Raw genomic sequence first — 17964 nt, forward strand, 5'->3', positions numbered from 1 at the left:
ACCAAGAATTATTTTTAGTCTGGCTTTGTTGCAAAGAAAAAAAAAAAGCTTAAAAATTAAGGTGCATATAATAGTCTGTAGCATTTTATAGTCTGTAACATAAGCTATTGTACAATGCTCATTAAATTGGTACATGTTGAGCAAGGTTTTGAGGGAAGTGAGGACCGGCATTGGTTCGACAGCTGTGTTAAAAAAGCTGCTTCAAAGGAAAGGGAGCTTCATAATAAGAAACAAAATTGAATGAAGCCAAAATTAATGTGAAAAGAGCCATGTGTGATTGTTCAGCAATTTCACACATAAAATTCTATCTACGAATCTGGCAGAAGATCCAAAAAATTGTGGTCTTATGTTAATCAGCAAACAGATCAAAACCGTCTGACCTGACTCTCAGTGATCATTATGACACTGAAACAGAGGCTAGCAGAGGTAAGGCAGAAGTACTCAGTTCCTTTTCTGAAATTGTTTCACGGAGGAAGATTGTAATACAATTCCTCCTTTCAGTCTTCACATGGAGGTAAAAATGATAGATATTGAAACAAGTGTCCATAAGATATAAAATCAACTAAAGTTCCTCATCAGTTGGACGGACCTGATGTGATACCTATATGATTATACACAGAATATTCAAAAGAACTTGCACATAAGAAGTTGGATTATGGGGCATTATGCAGGGACAAGGTCCTGCGTAACACGTAATGTACGAGCCAGTGGCATCATTCTCTGCCTCTGACTAAAGTATGTTCTTTGATTGCACACAGAACACTTAGTGTTGATTTTAATGTTAGTTTGGGTGTGGTGACAGTACTTAACCACTTAAGTGTTCAAGTGGCATGAAGCAGATATGGCAAGTATTACATTAAGAAAGAACAGTGATAGTTTTCTGAGCATGCAAATTGTCTAAGGAAAGTCAAAATCAGAAACAGTGTCCCAATGTGGTGCCTAACCCAGTGACTCCAATTACTAGTGGAGGCCACATCTGGAGCTTGTGGATTGGGATAGAGATAGAGATTGTGTTGGGACACCGGCAAAATACATCACGTATGCCACTTCTTTGGTGCACATCTCTATAGCAGCAGTCTACCATAGGTCATCGGAGGAACAAAATGTTCCAAATCATTGGAAAAAATGTGCATATCATTCCAGTTTCCGAGAAAGATCATTGAACAAATGCACAAAATATTAAACTTATATTGCTAAGGTCAGCCTGTTGTAGAATTTTAGGGCATAACGTAGCTGTGACATAAAGTCACGAAGGAGGTATATGACCATATTGAAAAATATATGTAGTGTGCTAAATTCTGCATAGGTCGCGAGGGAAAAGTCATTCACTGAATGCAAAATGACTTTATTAATCCAATATTATGCATTTTGGTGTTTGCCATTATGAGATATTGTGGAACTTCAAGTAGCCAGTGGCCATAATAGTTGCAGGTTGTAGTGGTAACAAAAGTGAGCAGTTACCACAACAACACACAACTTTTATGCCCACTGGTTACTTGAAGTTCCAGGATGCCAAATGTCGAAATGCAGAACTTTTGATTAATAGTGTCACTTCGCATTCAGTCAATGACTTTTCCCTCAGTGACCTATTCAGCTTTTTGAAGACTACACATATTGTAGAAAATGGTTTATGTTTTCTGGAGTCCGGAGATCTCATCTGTAGCAGCTCATGTAGATTCCGCTAATGACAATTGGGTTTTCCGCTAGTGGTGATTGTGTGAAACCAGACTTCCTCTGTTAATCTGAGAGATGTAGACCTTTCATTCTGCAGCAATGTGTGTTATCCTTTATTCCAGGAGTGCTAGACCACAAGGTATACAGGAGTACATCTGTGAAATTAAGTAGGAGAGAGGTAATAGCAGAAGCAAAATTGTGAGAACAGATTGTGACTTGTCTGGAGTAGCTCAGCATCTTCGTATGAAAGGCAAATGTTCTATGCTCAGTTCAGCACTCAGTTTTAATCTTTTCTCTCTTTTGTTGGTTACAATTTTCTGTTTTTTTTTTTCTTCATCCTTTTACAGTTTTTCAGTTGCTTGTCATACCTAGTTTTCATTATCTCATCTCACAATGTCACGTAGGCCTTACAAATACTTTTATTTAATTCTGAGTGAGTATCGTACTGTGCCCCTGTTATCATTAGCTTAAAATTCCCATCTTCTCTTTAATTGTGGTCTTGTTTCAATTGCATTGTATAACTTTCATTTTCAAAGATACAGTCTGTTAAAGAAAATATACTGTGCCTTAGTAAGTATTTTGTTGTTAGTTTCTTGCCCCCATTCTTTACACTCGTGTTTGAATTTGTAGATTTGTGATTTTTTGTGATCTAAGGGGTAACAGTTGTATTATTAAGAATGACAACAAAATAAAGTGCTGGATGACAAGTCCAAACGATTCTCTGAAAATACAGTTACTGAATTTTCAACTTCTCCACATCATTTATGAAATGGTATTGTCACTGTATTACAGCTGTGTCATCAGTTGCAGAGTTACTATTTGAGTACCAAAACTGTACAGATCATCTCCAAGCTCATGATCAATTGCAGAATCTTTGTGTTCTTGTAATGTCATTACAGTCAAATTCCTATCTTCACCTACCATACTGCATGTTACAAATTGAAGCAGAGGGGCACTGATTGGCCCTCTGTCTATGATGAATTGTGGGTGGTTCACACCTATATTAGTCGCATCCTCAGAAGCATATGAACAAACTGTGAACTCGATTCCTCCAGAAGTTGCTGGAACCTGGACCTCCGCCAGCCACTTAAATGTGATTTGCAGAGTATCCATGTAGATATATATCACTTACTGTCTAGCCATTTCACTACAAGAGGATTGATGCTAAGCTGTTGTTATGAGTAACTTGTCAAAATATTCAAAATCTGACCAGAAGGAGGTTGTCGCGATTAACATTGTTTTTGTCTCAGATACCAATTACAGCGAAAGTATAATCTGAATATGGTTATTGATCAACTGAAACTGTTATATAGCTACTATTGTATTGGATTGTGATCAAGACTATTTAAATTTGTAATAAATAATATAGATTGCTTTGTCTCATTCACCTGACAATGTCAGCTATTACAGATAAGCAGTCCATATTTAATGCGCAGAAACTCTCACCGTGCTTTCACTGATGAGGAACCACTTTTGCCACCTGGCCAATGTCCTTTGCATACCATACTGTGCTCCTGACTTGCCTAGGAAACCTGTTAACAATCCCAGAAAAACCATGCCATTATTAATTTTTACCACCATCAACTTAAGTAGCTAAAGTTCAACTACTTCTAGGGCTTTGACAACTTTTTATTATTAGTTGAAACATCAAATAACCTCCTCAAAATCTTTCCTACCCCTTCCCAAGTATTATTTATCTCTCTTCCACCTTCCATATGATTCTTGGACACTAACACATTACTCCTGCTCCCATTACACATCATATACCTATGAAATTCTAGCTTATTTTTCAACTCATCATTTGAGTAGAAAGTCCTGGATCCAAAATGCCATATTGTCTCAAGCTGTAGCATGTTTCAGCTTGAGTGCCCATCGAAAGGCAGCTGAGTGCCCATGGGCAGAGATGGAAAGGAGTGGGCAAACAGCTGAGGTGTGGGCAGTCAAGCAGCTGGACTGTAACACACGAAACCATACTTCTTCACCAATCGAGCACACATGGCCAAGTGGTACACACTGCTGCAGGAGAAGCCTATACAAGCTGTGCTTGTCTGAAGGCGAGCTGGAGAGGGGGGTCTGCCATGGGTTACGCGGTTTGGAGAAGTGTTGGAATACCCTGGGTTAGGTGGTCATCATCATCGTAACCATTGTTAAGGTTTCTTTGTATGTGTGGCAATCAATAAAGTATCATTAAAATGCTAAACACCTAACTGGTGAAGGAAAGCTCCCAATCACAAAATGTGCCACATAAGGGGCTGAAGTTCCAGTTTCAAAACACTAGAAAGATTTCAGGAATTACTGCTACCAATCGACGTTTTTTCTTCAATTTTTATTTGTTCATGACAGGTTTTGAATCGCCTGGCAATTCATCATCAGATGATACAATTTAGTTTGAAGTATTGTGGAGGGTCATGCATCTGTGGCAAATACAGAGATAAAAAAGTGAGCACTGTATGTGGAAAGAATATTACGATTGTAAGATTAATTTGATGGTTTTACTCACTATTTTTATTCTTGTGGCAGGTACTGCTCTGGAAAACATAATGTGTGCTTACCAGTATCGTTAAATATCAAGTGAAACAGGCACTTTTCCACCAATGGTGACTTCCACATACTTTACAAAATATAAAGTAACCAAAGAGTGTGGCTGTTGTTGTCTCCAAAGAGTTTTGCAAAGGCAGAGATTTTCTTTGCTCATTTTTCATTTTGTGTGGCATATATATTTATTACATTACTTTCCTTATAAAAATTATTATTATTTTTTTACATTGCAAAATTTTCTTGTGCTGTTTACAAAATCTACAACAAAATGTTAGGACAATATTTATGGTAGTGAAGTTATGTTCGACATGTTTCTCATTGCTCAATAAACAGGATAGTATACATATGGGGAGGGGAGGGGGGGAAGGAGAGAGGGATGAGAGGGGGGAGGGAGAGAGAGAGAGAGATTTTGTGTGTGTGTGTGTGTGTGTGTGTGTGTGTGTGTGTGTGTGTGTGTGTGTAAAAAGAGGTAGAGAGGATGGTGTTTAGGTGTGGTATGAGCAAGGTGGGAAATGGGTATGGGAGTAGATGAGTACAGTATTTATTAGTTTTTCAAATTTAAGGAACCTTTAAAATTTTGGAAGAAACGGTTGTTTGTTAAACCAATTTGTTCATTTAAGATGGTGTGGCGTGTTTTAGTGTTATGTATGAAAATTTATAATTGTTCCAAGAGGTACATTTTTATTATTTCTTTGTCTACAATGTGTAGAAGGTGGAGGTTGGTTTTTATATCTGTGATTGAATGACTATTTTGGGGTAGATGGGCTGCAAAAGTGGATTTATTTATATTTTTTAAATGGAGTGTGTCAGTGTGCTCTTTGTATCGGATTTCAAAATTTCTTCCTGTCTGTCCTATGCAGTAGCAAGAACAGCCATCACAAGTTAATTTGTATATACCTGATTTGTGATATAGTGGGCTGGTTGTTTTAATGCTGTGAATTATTTTGTTTTGTATTTTGTTGTTTGTGTGGAGACTGATTTTGACTTTGTGTGGTTTAAATAGTTTTGGAAGTTGGTATGATACATTACCAAGGAAAGGCATACAGACATACTATGTTTCTTCTGGTGGTAAGGAAAGGTTTGTTTATATTTTGTAAAGTATGTGGGAGTCACCATCAGTGGAAAAGTGCCTGCTTCATTTGATATTTAATGATACTGGTAAGCACACATTATGTTTTCCAGAGCAATGCCTGCCACAAGAATAAAAACAGTGAGTAATACCATCAAATTAATCTTACAGTCATAATATTCTTTCCACATACAGTGCTCACTTTTTTGTCTCTGTATTTGCTACAGATGCATGACCCCCACAATACTGCAAACTAAATTGTATCAATACTGCAAACTAAATTGTATCATCTGATTATGAATCGCCAGGCGATTTGAAACTGGTTGTGAATAAATAAAAATTGAAGAAAAAATGGCAATTGGTTGCAGTAATTCCTGAAACCCTTAACAAGACAGTCGCTGTGTTCCAAATCCAGAATGGATAAAAGTTTTACTGTAGAAAGAGAACTACTGCTCAGAAAGATGTCAAATTTCAACAGCATATTAGTAATGCAGGGGGAAATGTCTTGAGGAAGGAAAAATAATTAATGAAAATTTACCAATAGGTGGGGCTGTCTTAATGTGAGTGGGGACCACTACAAATACAGATGAATCACAGTATGGCGACTGTGGTTTGAGTTGCATATTACACCATCCATACTGTTCACTGTCCATGACTGTTGGTTTCTAATTGTAGTGATTCTGGCGCAGACATGTTCATGTGCTATCTACTGTTTTCTGCTACAAGTTGAAATCAAAGAAACAGCATGTTCTGCAACAGATCGGAGTGTCTCGGGGGTCATGTTCAGAATGCATTGTGCAATGTATCCCCGCAATTCAGCTATGTTGGTAATTGGAGCACTGAACACATCTTTCAGATAACCCCACTAGTTAAGATCTGGTGATCTGGACAGTCAGGCTGTAGGGAAATGATGGCTGACAATTCTAACATTTCCGAAATGTAACTGTTGCAGCCACTTTACAGGCTGTGCAGTTTGCAGATGAGTGCCATCTTGCGTAAAACTGATCCTACGTACACATCCATGCTGTTGAAGGGCTGGAATGACATTGGTGGCAGGGCAAGAGACTCCTATAGTGTTTACCAATGACGGTACAGATAACAGGACTCATATCCTCACAAAATACAGTCCTGTGATGAACAATGCTGTCACACAGGCACCTTTGCAGAATGAAGTGGTACCAGCTGATGTGTGTGTAGATTTTCCATTGCCCATATTCTGGAAGTCTGTGTATTTTCATGACCTTGGAGATAGATGTGGGCTTTGTATGTCTGCAGAGTGTTCCATGGCCATTCATTGCCCACTCCCATGCCAGCAAGAAATTCCAGAGCAAATGTTTGTCCTGCCGGCAGTTCAGTGGAAAGCAGTTTCTGAACATTGGTGATTTTGTATGCATAGCATTGTAGGATGCTTTCAAACAGTGGAAACTGTAGGATGGAGTAATTACAATATTATGAAAAGGTTAGATTGCTATTCAACATGTAGTAGAGATGTTGGATTGCTGATAGGCACAACAAAAAGATGATCAAACAAATAAGTTTTCGGCTAGAAAGACCTTCATCCGAATTATACAAAATACACACACACACACACACACACACACACACACACACACACACACACCTTACATTGACAATGTAGTAAATTGCTACTTACTGTAAGTAGCAGACAGGCTAAAATACACTCACTCATAGCTTTCGGCCACAGCCTTTGTCCATAAAGAGGACACACACACACACACACACACACACACACACACACACACACAAAAGCAAGCATACTTCATTCCCACAAGGCCGCTAACTCCAGCATCTCCTAGCTGGAATGCAACATCACGTGGGATGCAAGAAGCAATCTGGAGTGGCAGAGAAGGGGAAGGCATAGTAGAGGTATGGGTGGGGAGAGAGACGAACACTGTCTGGTGGAGTGTGCAGGGACAAGACTGCTGACAGGAGCAGCGTCAGGGGGTTATGGGACTGGGAAAAAGGAACAAAAAAGGAGAGAAGTGGGGAAAGACGGACGGATGCGTTGGCAGAGGGCTCCAAATAAACAGGGAGGGAGATGAGAATGAAGAGGATATGGTAGGACAGAAGGGATGGAAACTATTGGGTGCAAGGTGTGGGGACAGTATGTTACCTTAGATTGAGGCCAGGATAATTAAGAGAGCGGAGAATGTGTTGTAAGGATAACTCCCATCTGTGCAGTTCAGAAAAGCTGGTGGAGGAAGGAAGGAAGGAAGGATCCAGATGGCTCAGGTAGTGAACAGCCATTGAAATAAAGTGTTTTATGTTCAGCTGCGTGTTGTGCCACAGGGTGGGCTACTTTGCTCTTGATCATAGTGTGGCACTGGCTGTTCATCCTGGTGGACAGCTGGTTGATAGTCATTCCTATATAAAAAGCTGTGCAATGATTGCATCATAGCTGGTAAATGACATGGCTGCTTTCACAGGAGGCCAGGCTGCTGATATGCCCAATCCACTCACCCAGCACTTGCTATTCCAGTCATGTCACAGGTTTATCCTACACCATCAGAGGCTAGGCCACCTGTGAAAGCAGCCTTGTAATTTCCCAGCTCTGCTGCAGTCATTGCACAGCTTTTTATATTGGTGTGAATACCAACCAGCTGTCCACTAGGATTAACGGTCACCGCCGAACTGTGGCCAAGAGCAAAGTACACTACCCTGTGGCACAAGAAGCAGCTGAACATAACACACTTGATTTCAATGGCTGTTTTACTACCCAAGCCATTTGGATCCTTCCCTCCACCACCATCTTTTCTGGACTGTGCAAATGGGAGTTTCCCTTACAACACATTCTCCGCTCCCATAATTATCACAGCCTCAACATACAGTAGCATATTGTTGCCACACCTCCACCCAACAGTTTCCACCCCTTATGCCCTATCGTATCATCCCCATTCTCAGCTCCCACCCGATTTATTTGCAGCCCTCTGCCAACACTTCCGCCTGTCTTTCCCTGCTCCTCTCCTTTTTTGTTTCTTTTTCACCCACCTCCTGTCTCACAATCTCCTGACACTGTATCTGTTGGCAGTCTAGTCCCTGCACAATCCACCAGACAGCATTTGTCTCGTCCCCCACCCATACTCTCCCTTCCCATTCCCCACCCTCTCCAGATTGCTGGTTGCATCCCACGTGATGTTGCATTCCGGTCTGAGATGCTGGTATGTGAATGTTGTGTGTGTGTCCTCTTTACTGACAAAGGCTGTGGCCAAAAGCTATAAGTGAGTGTCTTTTAATCATGCCTGCCTGCAACTTGGCATGTCTTTTATTTGGTAAGTAGCAATCTAGAATAGAGTGATACTCACCATATAGTGGAGATGTTGAGTAACAGATAGGCACAATGAAAAGATGGTTAAACAAATAAGCTTTCATCCAGAAAGGCCTTCATCCAAATTACACACACACACACACACACACACACACACTCTCTCTCTCTCTCTCTCTCACTCTCACTCACTCACACAAACACATGACCACAGTCTCTGGCTGATGTGGCCAGAGACTGTGATGTGTGTGTGTGTGTGTGTGTGTGTGTGTTTTTCTAATTTAGATGAAGGCCTCTCTGGCTGAAACCTTACATGTTTTACCATCTTTTGTTGTGCCTGTCTGCAGCTCAACATCGCCAGTATATGGTGAGTAGCCATGTATTCTCTTCATAATATTGTCAGTGGAGGATGTGTGTAGGATTTAATGTACCATGCTCACAGGCATGTCCAAATTTCGAGCAATTCCACATGCACTGCATGTCTGCACACCATTGCTCCCCTCCCCTTCCCTTCCCTCCCCCTACCCCTCTGTTGTGCTGTGGCCACAGCTTCAACATATGTCAGATCTACTGCTTTCCTCCTCCTGCCTCATAGCACTTCAAAAGAACCTGTATTTCTGAATTTTGTAATCATTTTCTCCAGAGCCTTAGCAGACATAGTTCAATGCCTTTTTTCATAGCTTTGAGTGTCCAGAAGTCTGCGGGGCTACTGGTGCACAGTCACCATTCTTTTAAAAGAGCTTTACCGGCAGCATGTGATCCTTTATGGAGCCACTCATGATAGGTGTTGCAGTCCTGAACTTTGGAACATCCTTGTATTGCATGTTTGTCAGTTTGCAAATTTGCATATTCTGATACTTACAATATCATCTGTTAGTCAAATTTTCCCCCCATGACATTTCCCCCTGCATCAGTAATGCACTGTCCAAATTTGATATCTTTCTGAGCAGTGGTTCTCTTTCTATATTGTTTTGAAATGGGACTTTAATTATGAACACACTCTACTTACATGCTTCTCTGAGCTGCACAAATAGGATCTCCTCACCCTCCTACCCCCCTCTGCCACGACACACACACAAGTTGTTGTTATGCAACCTGTACTAGTTTGTTTTGCTCACTTGCTTCTGCCCCTTTTCCAGTCTTCTGCTATTACGTTTGTTATTGCACCATTCGTCATTCCTTTGCCCAAACTAATTTCATATCTTAAATGCTGCGCAATATATTTTGTTTGTTTATTTCACTCAATTCATCTCTCTCTCATTATTTCCTCAGAGCTGTTCCTCTATTATGGTCGTATCCCTTCTTTGCAAATGGGCTTGCCACTACTCAGTAAAGCCTTTGTGTGCATTTTATCAAAGAAACTGTACTACTACTTTTTTTAAAATATAGAATTAGAGCAGCTTTTTGTGTTTCCTATTCTTCCTCTAGATCTGTGTTAAAGTTCTAGGCTAGGCCAAAGTTGATAAGCTCCAGTGAAACAAATGAAAAGTCTGTTGTTCTTGTTTCATTATTGTAACTCAGCTAGTAACTTGAAAGTGGTTTAGCCTATCCGAGTGTGTCAAATCTTATGTAGCTAAGAAAGCAACTTTTCTGCACAAATCTTTGTGTACACTTTGAAGTAACATATTTTGTGGGGGCTAAATACATTGATATGTGCATAAATTCTATGAAAAATCTTTCAGTGAGCTTAGATATGACACTAATCTCTGAAATATAAGTGCATAACAAAACATTTTGATGGTGGTGGCGGTGGCAGCGCCCATCGTCATCACCATTATCATCGTCATCATCATCATCATCATCATCATCATCATCTATCTATCTATCTTCCCAAGATCAAGTTCCTTCCCAAACCTTGTCATTAGTGGTTTGTGTTCGTGTTTAGTAAATTTGTTCCTCTGGAACAAGTAAGAGAAAATGTGAAATCTACTGCACAGGTATATGAAATCTACTGCATATCATATCCTGTTCTTACTCTGATACCATTTTAACTGTCTTCTAGTAGTCATTGTAGTCTATTGTGTACCTCTCAATTTTTTGTTAATTTATAGATCAACCGACTTCGTTACTGGATGTCAATGGCACTTTACACTGAGGAATACCAAGAAACATTGGAAGCTGGAGCTTTGAATATTAATACATATCAGCGAAAAGTAAAGGAAATACTTTTTGAGTAAGTATGTTTTCTCATTAGTACAGTCCTGCCCTTTTCTCTAAAGAAGAACTAAGAATAGTGGAAGTGTAAACAGAGATATGTAACTAACAATTGGATGACTTCTAAAATCAACAGCTAACTCTAAACAAACTGATGGATAATACAGAACAATTCAAGAAAAGGTTTTCATTTTGTGACAAATTCCCCCCATTTTTAAAAAAAGTAACATTTAAAAAAAAGGATAAATAGTAACTGAACATATTTTACACTACCTAAACTAATTGTAAGGTCCTAAATTCTGTTTCTTTAACACATTTTTTGCATTGTAACAATTAAATATATAAAGTAGTGAAAGTAGTTGACATTTAACTGCTTTTGCTAGACAGTTAAAAGTCAATGCTGTATCATTCTTAAGAGTAGAACTTCATATTATAATTGTATATCACACATTAGGTTATTTAATGTAACTTACTAACATTTAATCAGTTAATACATGCTGTTCAATCTTGCTAACACTGATCCTGGAAATATTGTTCGCTTTTGAAGTGATATCAGAGTGAACCAAATTATTTAAAGCTTGCTAACATTGACAGTGGAAATGTCATTAACTATGGAAGTGTTGTCAGAGTCAAGCAGATTATTTTATTGAAAACTCCTGTTTAATAGTTTCATTTTCAATATATTAGCTCTGATGAATATGTAGCTGGTAAGGCATTGTCATGTCACAGAAGTCTATAAAATTAAACAATAGAAAATCCAGTATGGATTGTAACATATTACGAAAAGGATAGTTGCTACTCACCACATGGCAGAGATGCCAAGTCACAGACAGGTAGAATAAAAAGATTATCAAAAAGTGAGCATTTGCCCAACAAGGCCTTTGTCAGAAATAGAACACACACACACACACACACACACACACACACACACACACACACTTCATGTGTATGTGAATTCTGTTCGCATGAGTGTGTGTGTACATTGCCTATTTCTGAAGGTGGCCTTGTTGGCCGAAAGCTCTCTTTCTGACAATCTTTTTGTTGTCCCTATCTGAGATTCAGCAAGTATGTAAAATTATGAGACAGAACTGCAGGTCTGAAGTTACCTTCAAGAGGTGAAACATGTATTACTACTAATAGTCACAAATAAAATTACATACATATTCATCTTTTCGATTTGCAGCTCTTGTATTTCTTCCATGTTTGCAGTTAAAATTATTGGATACAGGTTCTGTCTTTTCTGCAACACACTGCTTTTCTTGTTACCCAAACACGTTTCAGCACCTCTATGCCATCATCAGTGGGTTTTATTTATTGGACAACTGTAAAAGTGAGCATATTTTAGGTTTACACAACACAGAACAACATAACACTCAGGCAATGATTACATACAAGACACAACAGTGCAACACACACACACACACACACACAAAATGGCACATACTCACCTACAGTAATAAAATTGCCCACAGAATAGACAACATAGTGGATTAACAGGGACTTCAAATAGGATACAGGGACTTCAAATAGGATACTGGAAAGATAACACAAGACAGAAGAAACTCGGAATGCAGGAGACACCCACAGATAAATTCAAGAGATCAGGAATGTATGAACTCAGCAATGTATGAAGACAGAAGAAACTCGGAATGCAGGAGACACCCACAGATAAATTCAAGAGATCAGGAATGTATGAACTCACATGAAACATTTGCCAATCAATATACATAGGACCAACATGGGAACTTTAAAACAAGATACTCAAGAACACCTCAGCACCAATAGCACATTCGCTGACCACCTATTATCCCTTAACCACCATCCAACTACAAGCCACAGACTTAAAAACACTAAAATCCAGCCACAGCCCATACCGCAAACTAACAATAGAAGAAAACTTCCACATACAGAAGAAAGTGGCAGAAGACAAATACCGTATTTACTCGAATCTAAGCCGCACTCGAATCTAAGCCGCACCTGAAAAATGAGACTCGAAATAAAGGAAAAAAAAATTTTCCGAATCTAAACCGCACCTGAAATTTGAGACTCGAAATTCAAGGGGAGAGAAAAGTTCTAGGCCGCACCTCCAAATCGAAACAAAGTTTGTCCATTGTAATATGAGACACAATTTAGGTCGAATGAATGATACAGCTACAGTAGTTTGGTTCGAGTCTAAGCTTAGCAGTTAAGCTTTACCACGTAGCCATTGCTATGCGTCAGGCGCTCCGTCCGTATTTATACGGGTGCCCTTCCTTTTTCACGTGCTTCGTCTGGTTTGAATCGATTGCTTATTTTGCTTTGATCTGATAATTGCCGTTTTCTTTGTTATAGGTGTTTGCGTCACTCTTAAGCTGAAAATGCATTACTGCACTGTGTCATTCATTGTTTGTCGCATTCTGATAGTGCGTGTTTACGGCCTGTCGCGGCTCGCGGCACTGCTTGCTTTTGTGCGCGCTACCGCCGCGTACAATTAAAAAAAAAAAAAAAAAAAAAGAGGAATCGTCTCATTAGCGAAACAATGGCAAGAGACCGCAATTTGTTGTTACTTACACTGCTGCTTTCTTTGATAATGATCAACAAGAGTCAAATAATAGACTGCGTATGATAGAACATGTTCTGAACGAAAGTTAGGCGAAAATTTTTCTCCGTTTGAAAATCTTTGCGGTCGCTTCTTTATTACATCAAATTCTGCACAGAAATTAGAGTCATTTTAGATTTAAAAATCTAGTCACTTGCCGTGCTTCATTTCTGACTGTATCACTATTAGGCATAAGAATAATACGAATATAAACATGACACGATACGTATATTCTTCCGCGTTTGCTGTTGTCTCACTCTAGTTTCGTAGTTTATTAGGCAGACAGGATTTAAATGAGATAGCAGCAAACACGAAAGAATACATGGCAAAATGTTTATATTCGTATAATTCTTATGGTGAAGAGAATACTGTATATGATTCAAATTTCATCAGGTTCCTATTAGCAACCATCTCTTCTCACAGATAGGAAAAAATTCAGAACGTAGAGTTGGCCATATTGACAAACATCCCAAACAGTCTTGCCAGTCAGATTTTCATAGTACACTGAAATTGTGCTACATTCGAAGATGAACAATACGGAATTTGTATTTACTTCGTTGGATAATGTATGAAAATGCAGTGGTCGAAACTTGCGGCGGAGAAAAAAAGCTCGTGATCTCCTTTTTTTTTTAATTTATTTACTGACGCTGAGATTTTGGCGCCAGTATTTATCCTCTACAAAGTATGCCTGCGTAGCGCTACATATATTCGGCGGCAGAAGTTAGTTGTGGCGGCATGTACCGACATTTTTCATAACTTCTGCTTGCTTTGCACTCGATTCTAAGCCGCAGGCGGTTTTTTGGATTACGAAAACCGGAAAAAAAGTGCGGCTTAGATTCGAGTAAATACGGTAAGTTTTAAATGAATTCACTACACTCTGAAAAGGCACATTATTTAAAACATTAAAGGAACTTTACAGAAAAGGCAACACAAACAAAGCAGCTTACTCAAGCACACAACCCCATGCACGCCCCCGACCCTCTCACCCCCCCACCCCCCACCCCACCCCCCACAGAGAGAGAGAGAGAGGGGGGGGGGGGAGTTAAACAAAATTCAAATTCTGGACTAAACTCACTTGGGAACAAATGAATGCCGATGACATCGTGTACACCGTGTTCTGCAAAGTGAAAAGGTGATTGCAAAGCTGAAAATATGCTAAGTACATTTCATATGTGTGTGCAGTGCCCTTGGAATGAGAAAGGAGGAGGATCAGTCACAACGAAACATTATTAACAACAAACAAGTACATAAAACATGTTGGCACACCAAAATTACATTTTTTAAAAATCAAGGGATAGGTTAGCTCACTGATAAAATTCACATCTACAGCGTTTGGTTTGCAGATGACAAGATACCAATGCAGGACACCATACACATAATCGTGCAAAACCGTATAATATAAAATCAAGGTAAGAATAAAAACTGTCTTTAGGCCTCATTGTGTTAGATCAGTTACAACGTAAAATATTTTCAATTTTACAGTTGCCCAATAAACAAACCATGCTGATAATGGCACAGAGGTACTGAAACATGTTTGGGTAACAAGAAAAACAGTGTGTTGCGTAAAAAATGGGAAATGGTCAGCAAAATAATTCTGACAGTTCAGAGAATTGTGATTCAATTGATGATAGTTGTTCAGATCGACAGTCCAGAATGAGACTACTTTCCTAGCCCAAAGAAACCGTGCACTTTAATAACTTTTAGTGACAAGGAAAAGGCTGTGTGCTTTTGGTTAAATGAAAGAGAGAAAAAATGCTTCAAGTTGAGCAGTGTACAAAGCTGATTCTGTTTTGTAAAATTTGTACACAAATTGTACTAATGGAAGCAAGAATTACATGAAGAATGAAATGTACACAAAAATGAAATTAGAAAAGTTCAAAAGTTTATCACTGCACAGAGGAGACAATGTGCCATTATCAATGGAAGTGTGAGTTATTGGTGGATTTGACTCAAAAGCAAACTGGACATTGAAGATTTCAGGCCTTTTCAAGCTGTTTAAGCAGATTCAAGGTAGTGTAGGAGAAGTCATAACATTACAAAGTTTACTTTAATTCTTTGACTACTGTTTATCAATTAATTGACTACACTGTACACATTAACTGGTCACAGTCACCTGCTTCCCAAGAACTGTGTATGAGTTTAAGTACAGCATTTGGAATTTCCTTCACACTCGATGAATTAACTTGGGCCTCCTTGCTGATGACCCATGAGTGGTAATACAGGTACATGAGTGCTGTTTGAGTTTAAGTGTAGAGCGGAATTTCTGCCTTATATCTCAATAACTTCGCACATTTCTGGCAGCAAAGTTGTGTTCAGGTAATTGTACTGTTACAGACTTGTTTTGCTGTATTCAACTTCACTTTGTCTTATTATTCATAAGGATTGGTATCTTCCTTCATCATCTATTCCGCAAACAAACTAGCTAGGTGTTGTGGTCACAGGGATGGCTTATTCGAGGTCGAAATAAATGATAACACCTCCACAGATTCTGAAAACGACAGTACTGAACTGCCTACATCACCAGTTTTAACACTAAGTTTTGTGTTTTGACAAGGGATGTAATTGATAGTTCTTTCAAAATGGAAAGTTATTGTAACATTCAGAGGAGTCTAGAAAAATTTCATCAGAAACTGTTGTAGAAAATGCCATGTCTGCATTGACCATAAATTCACAGAAAAGCTCCAAAGCCATTAATGAAGAGAAGGAGACATTGCAGTAAGCACTCCAGAAATATTAAGCACAAGGTGAGGTAGGACACACAGGTAACCCTAGTCCAGGTAGAAACCCAAATGCAGGACACATAGTGCAGGTAGATGCTGTAGGTGATACTGAGGTAGCACATGGCTTTGCTTGTTGCAAGCATGTCTGCAGCAGCTGAAAGATTAAGGAAAACTGTGGAGGAGGCGCCATTAATCAGTAATATTATAGAGAGACTCATAGCTGATGTGAAGATGAAGCTTGCTGTTATCCCTGCAATGGCTGTGTATAACGCTGATCAGTCAGGTTGTGTGTGTGTGTGTGTGTGGGGGGGGGGGGGGGGGGGGGGGTGCAAATTGCACTTTATTTTTATGATTTTTTTTTTATGGTGAAAAATGAGTGTATTACTCATTCTAACACCTTTATATCTATCATGATTAAAAATTAAAAAAGAACTTTACTTGCAAAAATATTGTATTCTGTATATCAGAATCTGGAAAAATAGAAATGAGTAATTTTAAACATTTCATTCAAAGATTCTCACCAATTGCAAAAAAATAATTCTTTGCCTTTGTTGGAATCATGGCTTGGACATAACAACACATCTGGCTTTCAGAGGACAGCAGAAAGCCAACTGATATAACTTGGATTCCAAAAGAATGTTTTTAACAGTGAGAACCATTTATCAGAAAATCGTTGGACAGTTAATTTTTGATAACTCTTTGTCATTTCAGATTTATCAGTAGAGCAGTGTTCTTAAACTTCAGTCATTTGTTCATTATCATTTTGTATTTCCACATTTTGCAAACTTGGTAAAGAATGCCTGGTATGTAGCAGAGTATGCAGGGCAGTGGCTAGGACCATTTCTTATCCCATCAGAATTCTGATTAACAAAACTGGTAATTACTGTGAGGTGCATTACCTTTTCGTTCTTTAGGTGTGACTGGTCTAAGGAAAATGTTTGTTTTCATCACATAAAAGACATCCCCATTTTTGTTATGACTATAAGGAATAAGCAAAGAACTGTTTCTTTCTGAAGATGAGAAGACCTCAGTTATAGCTATCAGAATTGGCTTACATTTGGCAGCTAACTTATGTACCATCTAAAATGAATGACTCTTAAGATATGTTGGCTAACTAGTATCATATTTTTCAGAAAACTGCTCCTAAAGTTTGTGACATGCAAATTTGATGGGATCAGTAGATAATTAAAAATTAAATATATTTATCATCATATATAGAGCCTGCAGATGTTGTATTTTCAGAACTGAATTGTAGTTATGAAGCCTCAAAGAAAAATTGTAATTTTGTGATAACAATACACTGGATACCATGTTTTTTTTTTCTGTGAGTCACCTTTAGTAAGAATTACAGTGGTCCTTCATTGTCAATACTGGACGTAATATGAAACCAAACTGGTTTTGTTCTGCCAGGCACAGTCATAATAAAACAAAAATAAATAAAGATACTCACATTTCCACTTGATAAACACACACAAAAAAAGCCTTACAAAAGATTCCACTGCAAACACTACACTTTCTTCTCATTGTAATCTTGCGTAACACATTGTTGAACCAATTGACCCTCCTCATAACTTAAGACACTTTTGAATATGACTAGCCATACTGCTTACCACGTTGTCCAGATAAGCTTGTGAGATATTGTCCCATTCCTCCACAGTGATCTGTAATGTCTGGGAAAGGACAATTGAAAACCACTCATTTTAGCATGGTCCATGCATTATCAGTACAGTGAGATCTGGAGAAATAGAGACCGTTCCATCCAACTGATTCTGTGCTCCACAAGGAAGATGTTCACAAGATTGTGACAATGGGGACATGCAAATAGTATCCATCAGCATGACTTCCATCCACTCCAATATGTTCACCAAATGGAGGTACTTCACATCAGCTGTCTTCCCATGAACTGGCATAAGGTGTGCTCTGCACCAGATTTGACACCACCACAAAA

General features: G+C 38.8%; 1 protein-coding gene across 3 annotated transcripts in view; it reads left to right on the plus strand.

The window, feature by feature from the left end:
• Positions 1-17964, plus strand: part of LOC126092186 (probable ATP-dependent RNA helicase spindle-E) — a 272749-nt gene that overhangs the window by 235178 nt on the left and 19607 nt on the right. For all 3 annotated transcript variants that reach the window (XM_049907663.1, XM_049907664.1, XM_049907662.1), the window contains exon 24: positions 10616-10737. In XM_049907663.1, coding sequence (XP_049763620.1) covers positions 10616-10737 — 122 coding nt within the window. The remainder of the gene's footprint in view (positions 1-10615; positions 10738-17964) is intronic.

Source organism: Schistocerca cancellata, chromosome 7, assembly GCF_023864275.1.
Source record: "Schistocerca cancellata isolate TAMUIC-IGC-003103 chromosome 7, iqSchCanc2.1, whole genome shotgun sequence".
Lineage (NCBI taxonomy): Eukaryota > Metazoa > Arthropoda > Insecta > Orthoptera > Acrididae > Schistocerca > Schistocerca cancellata.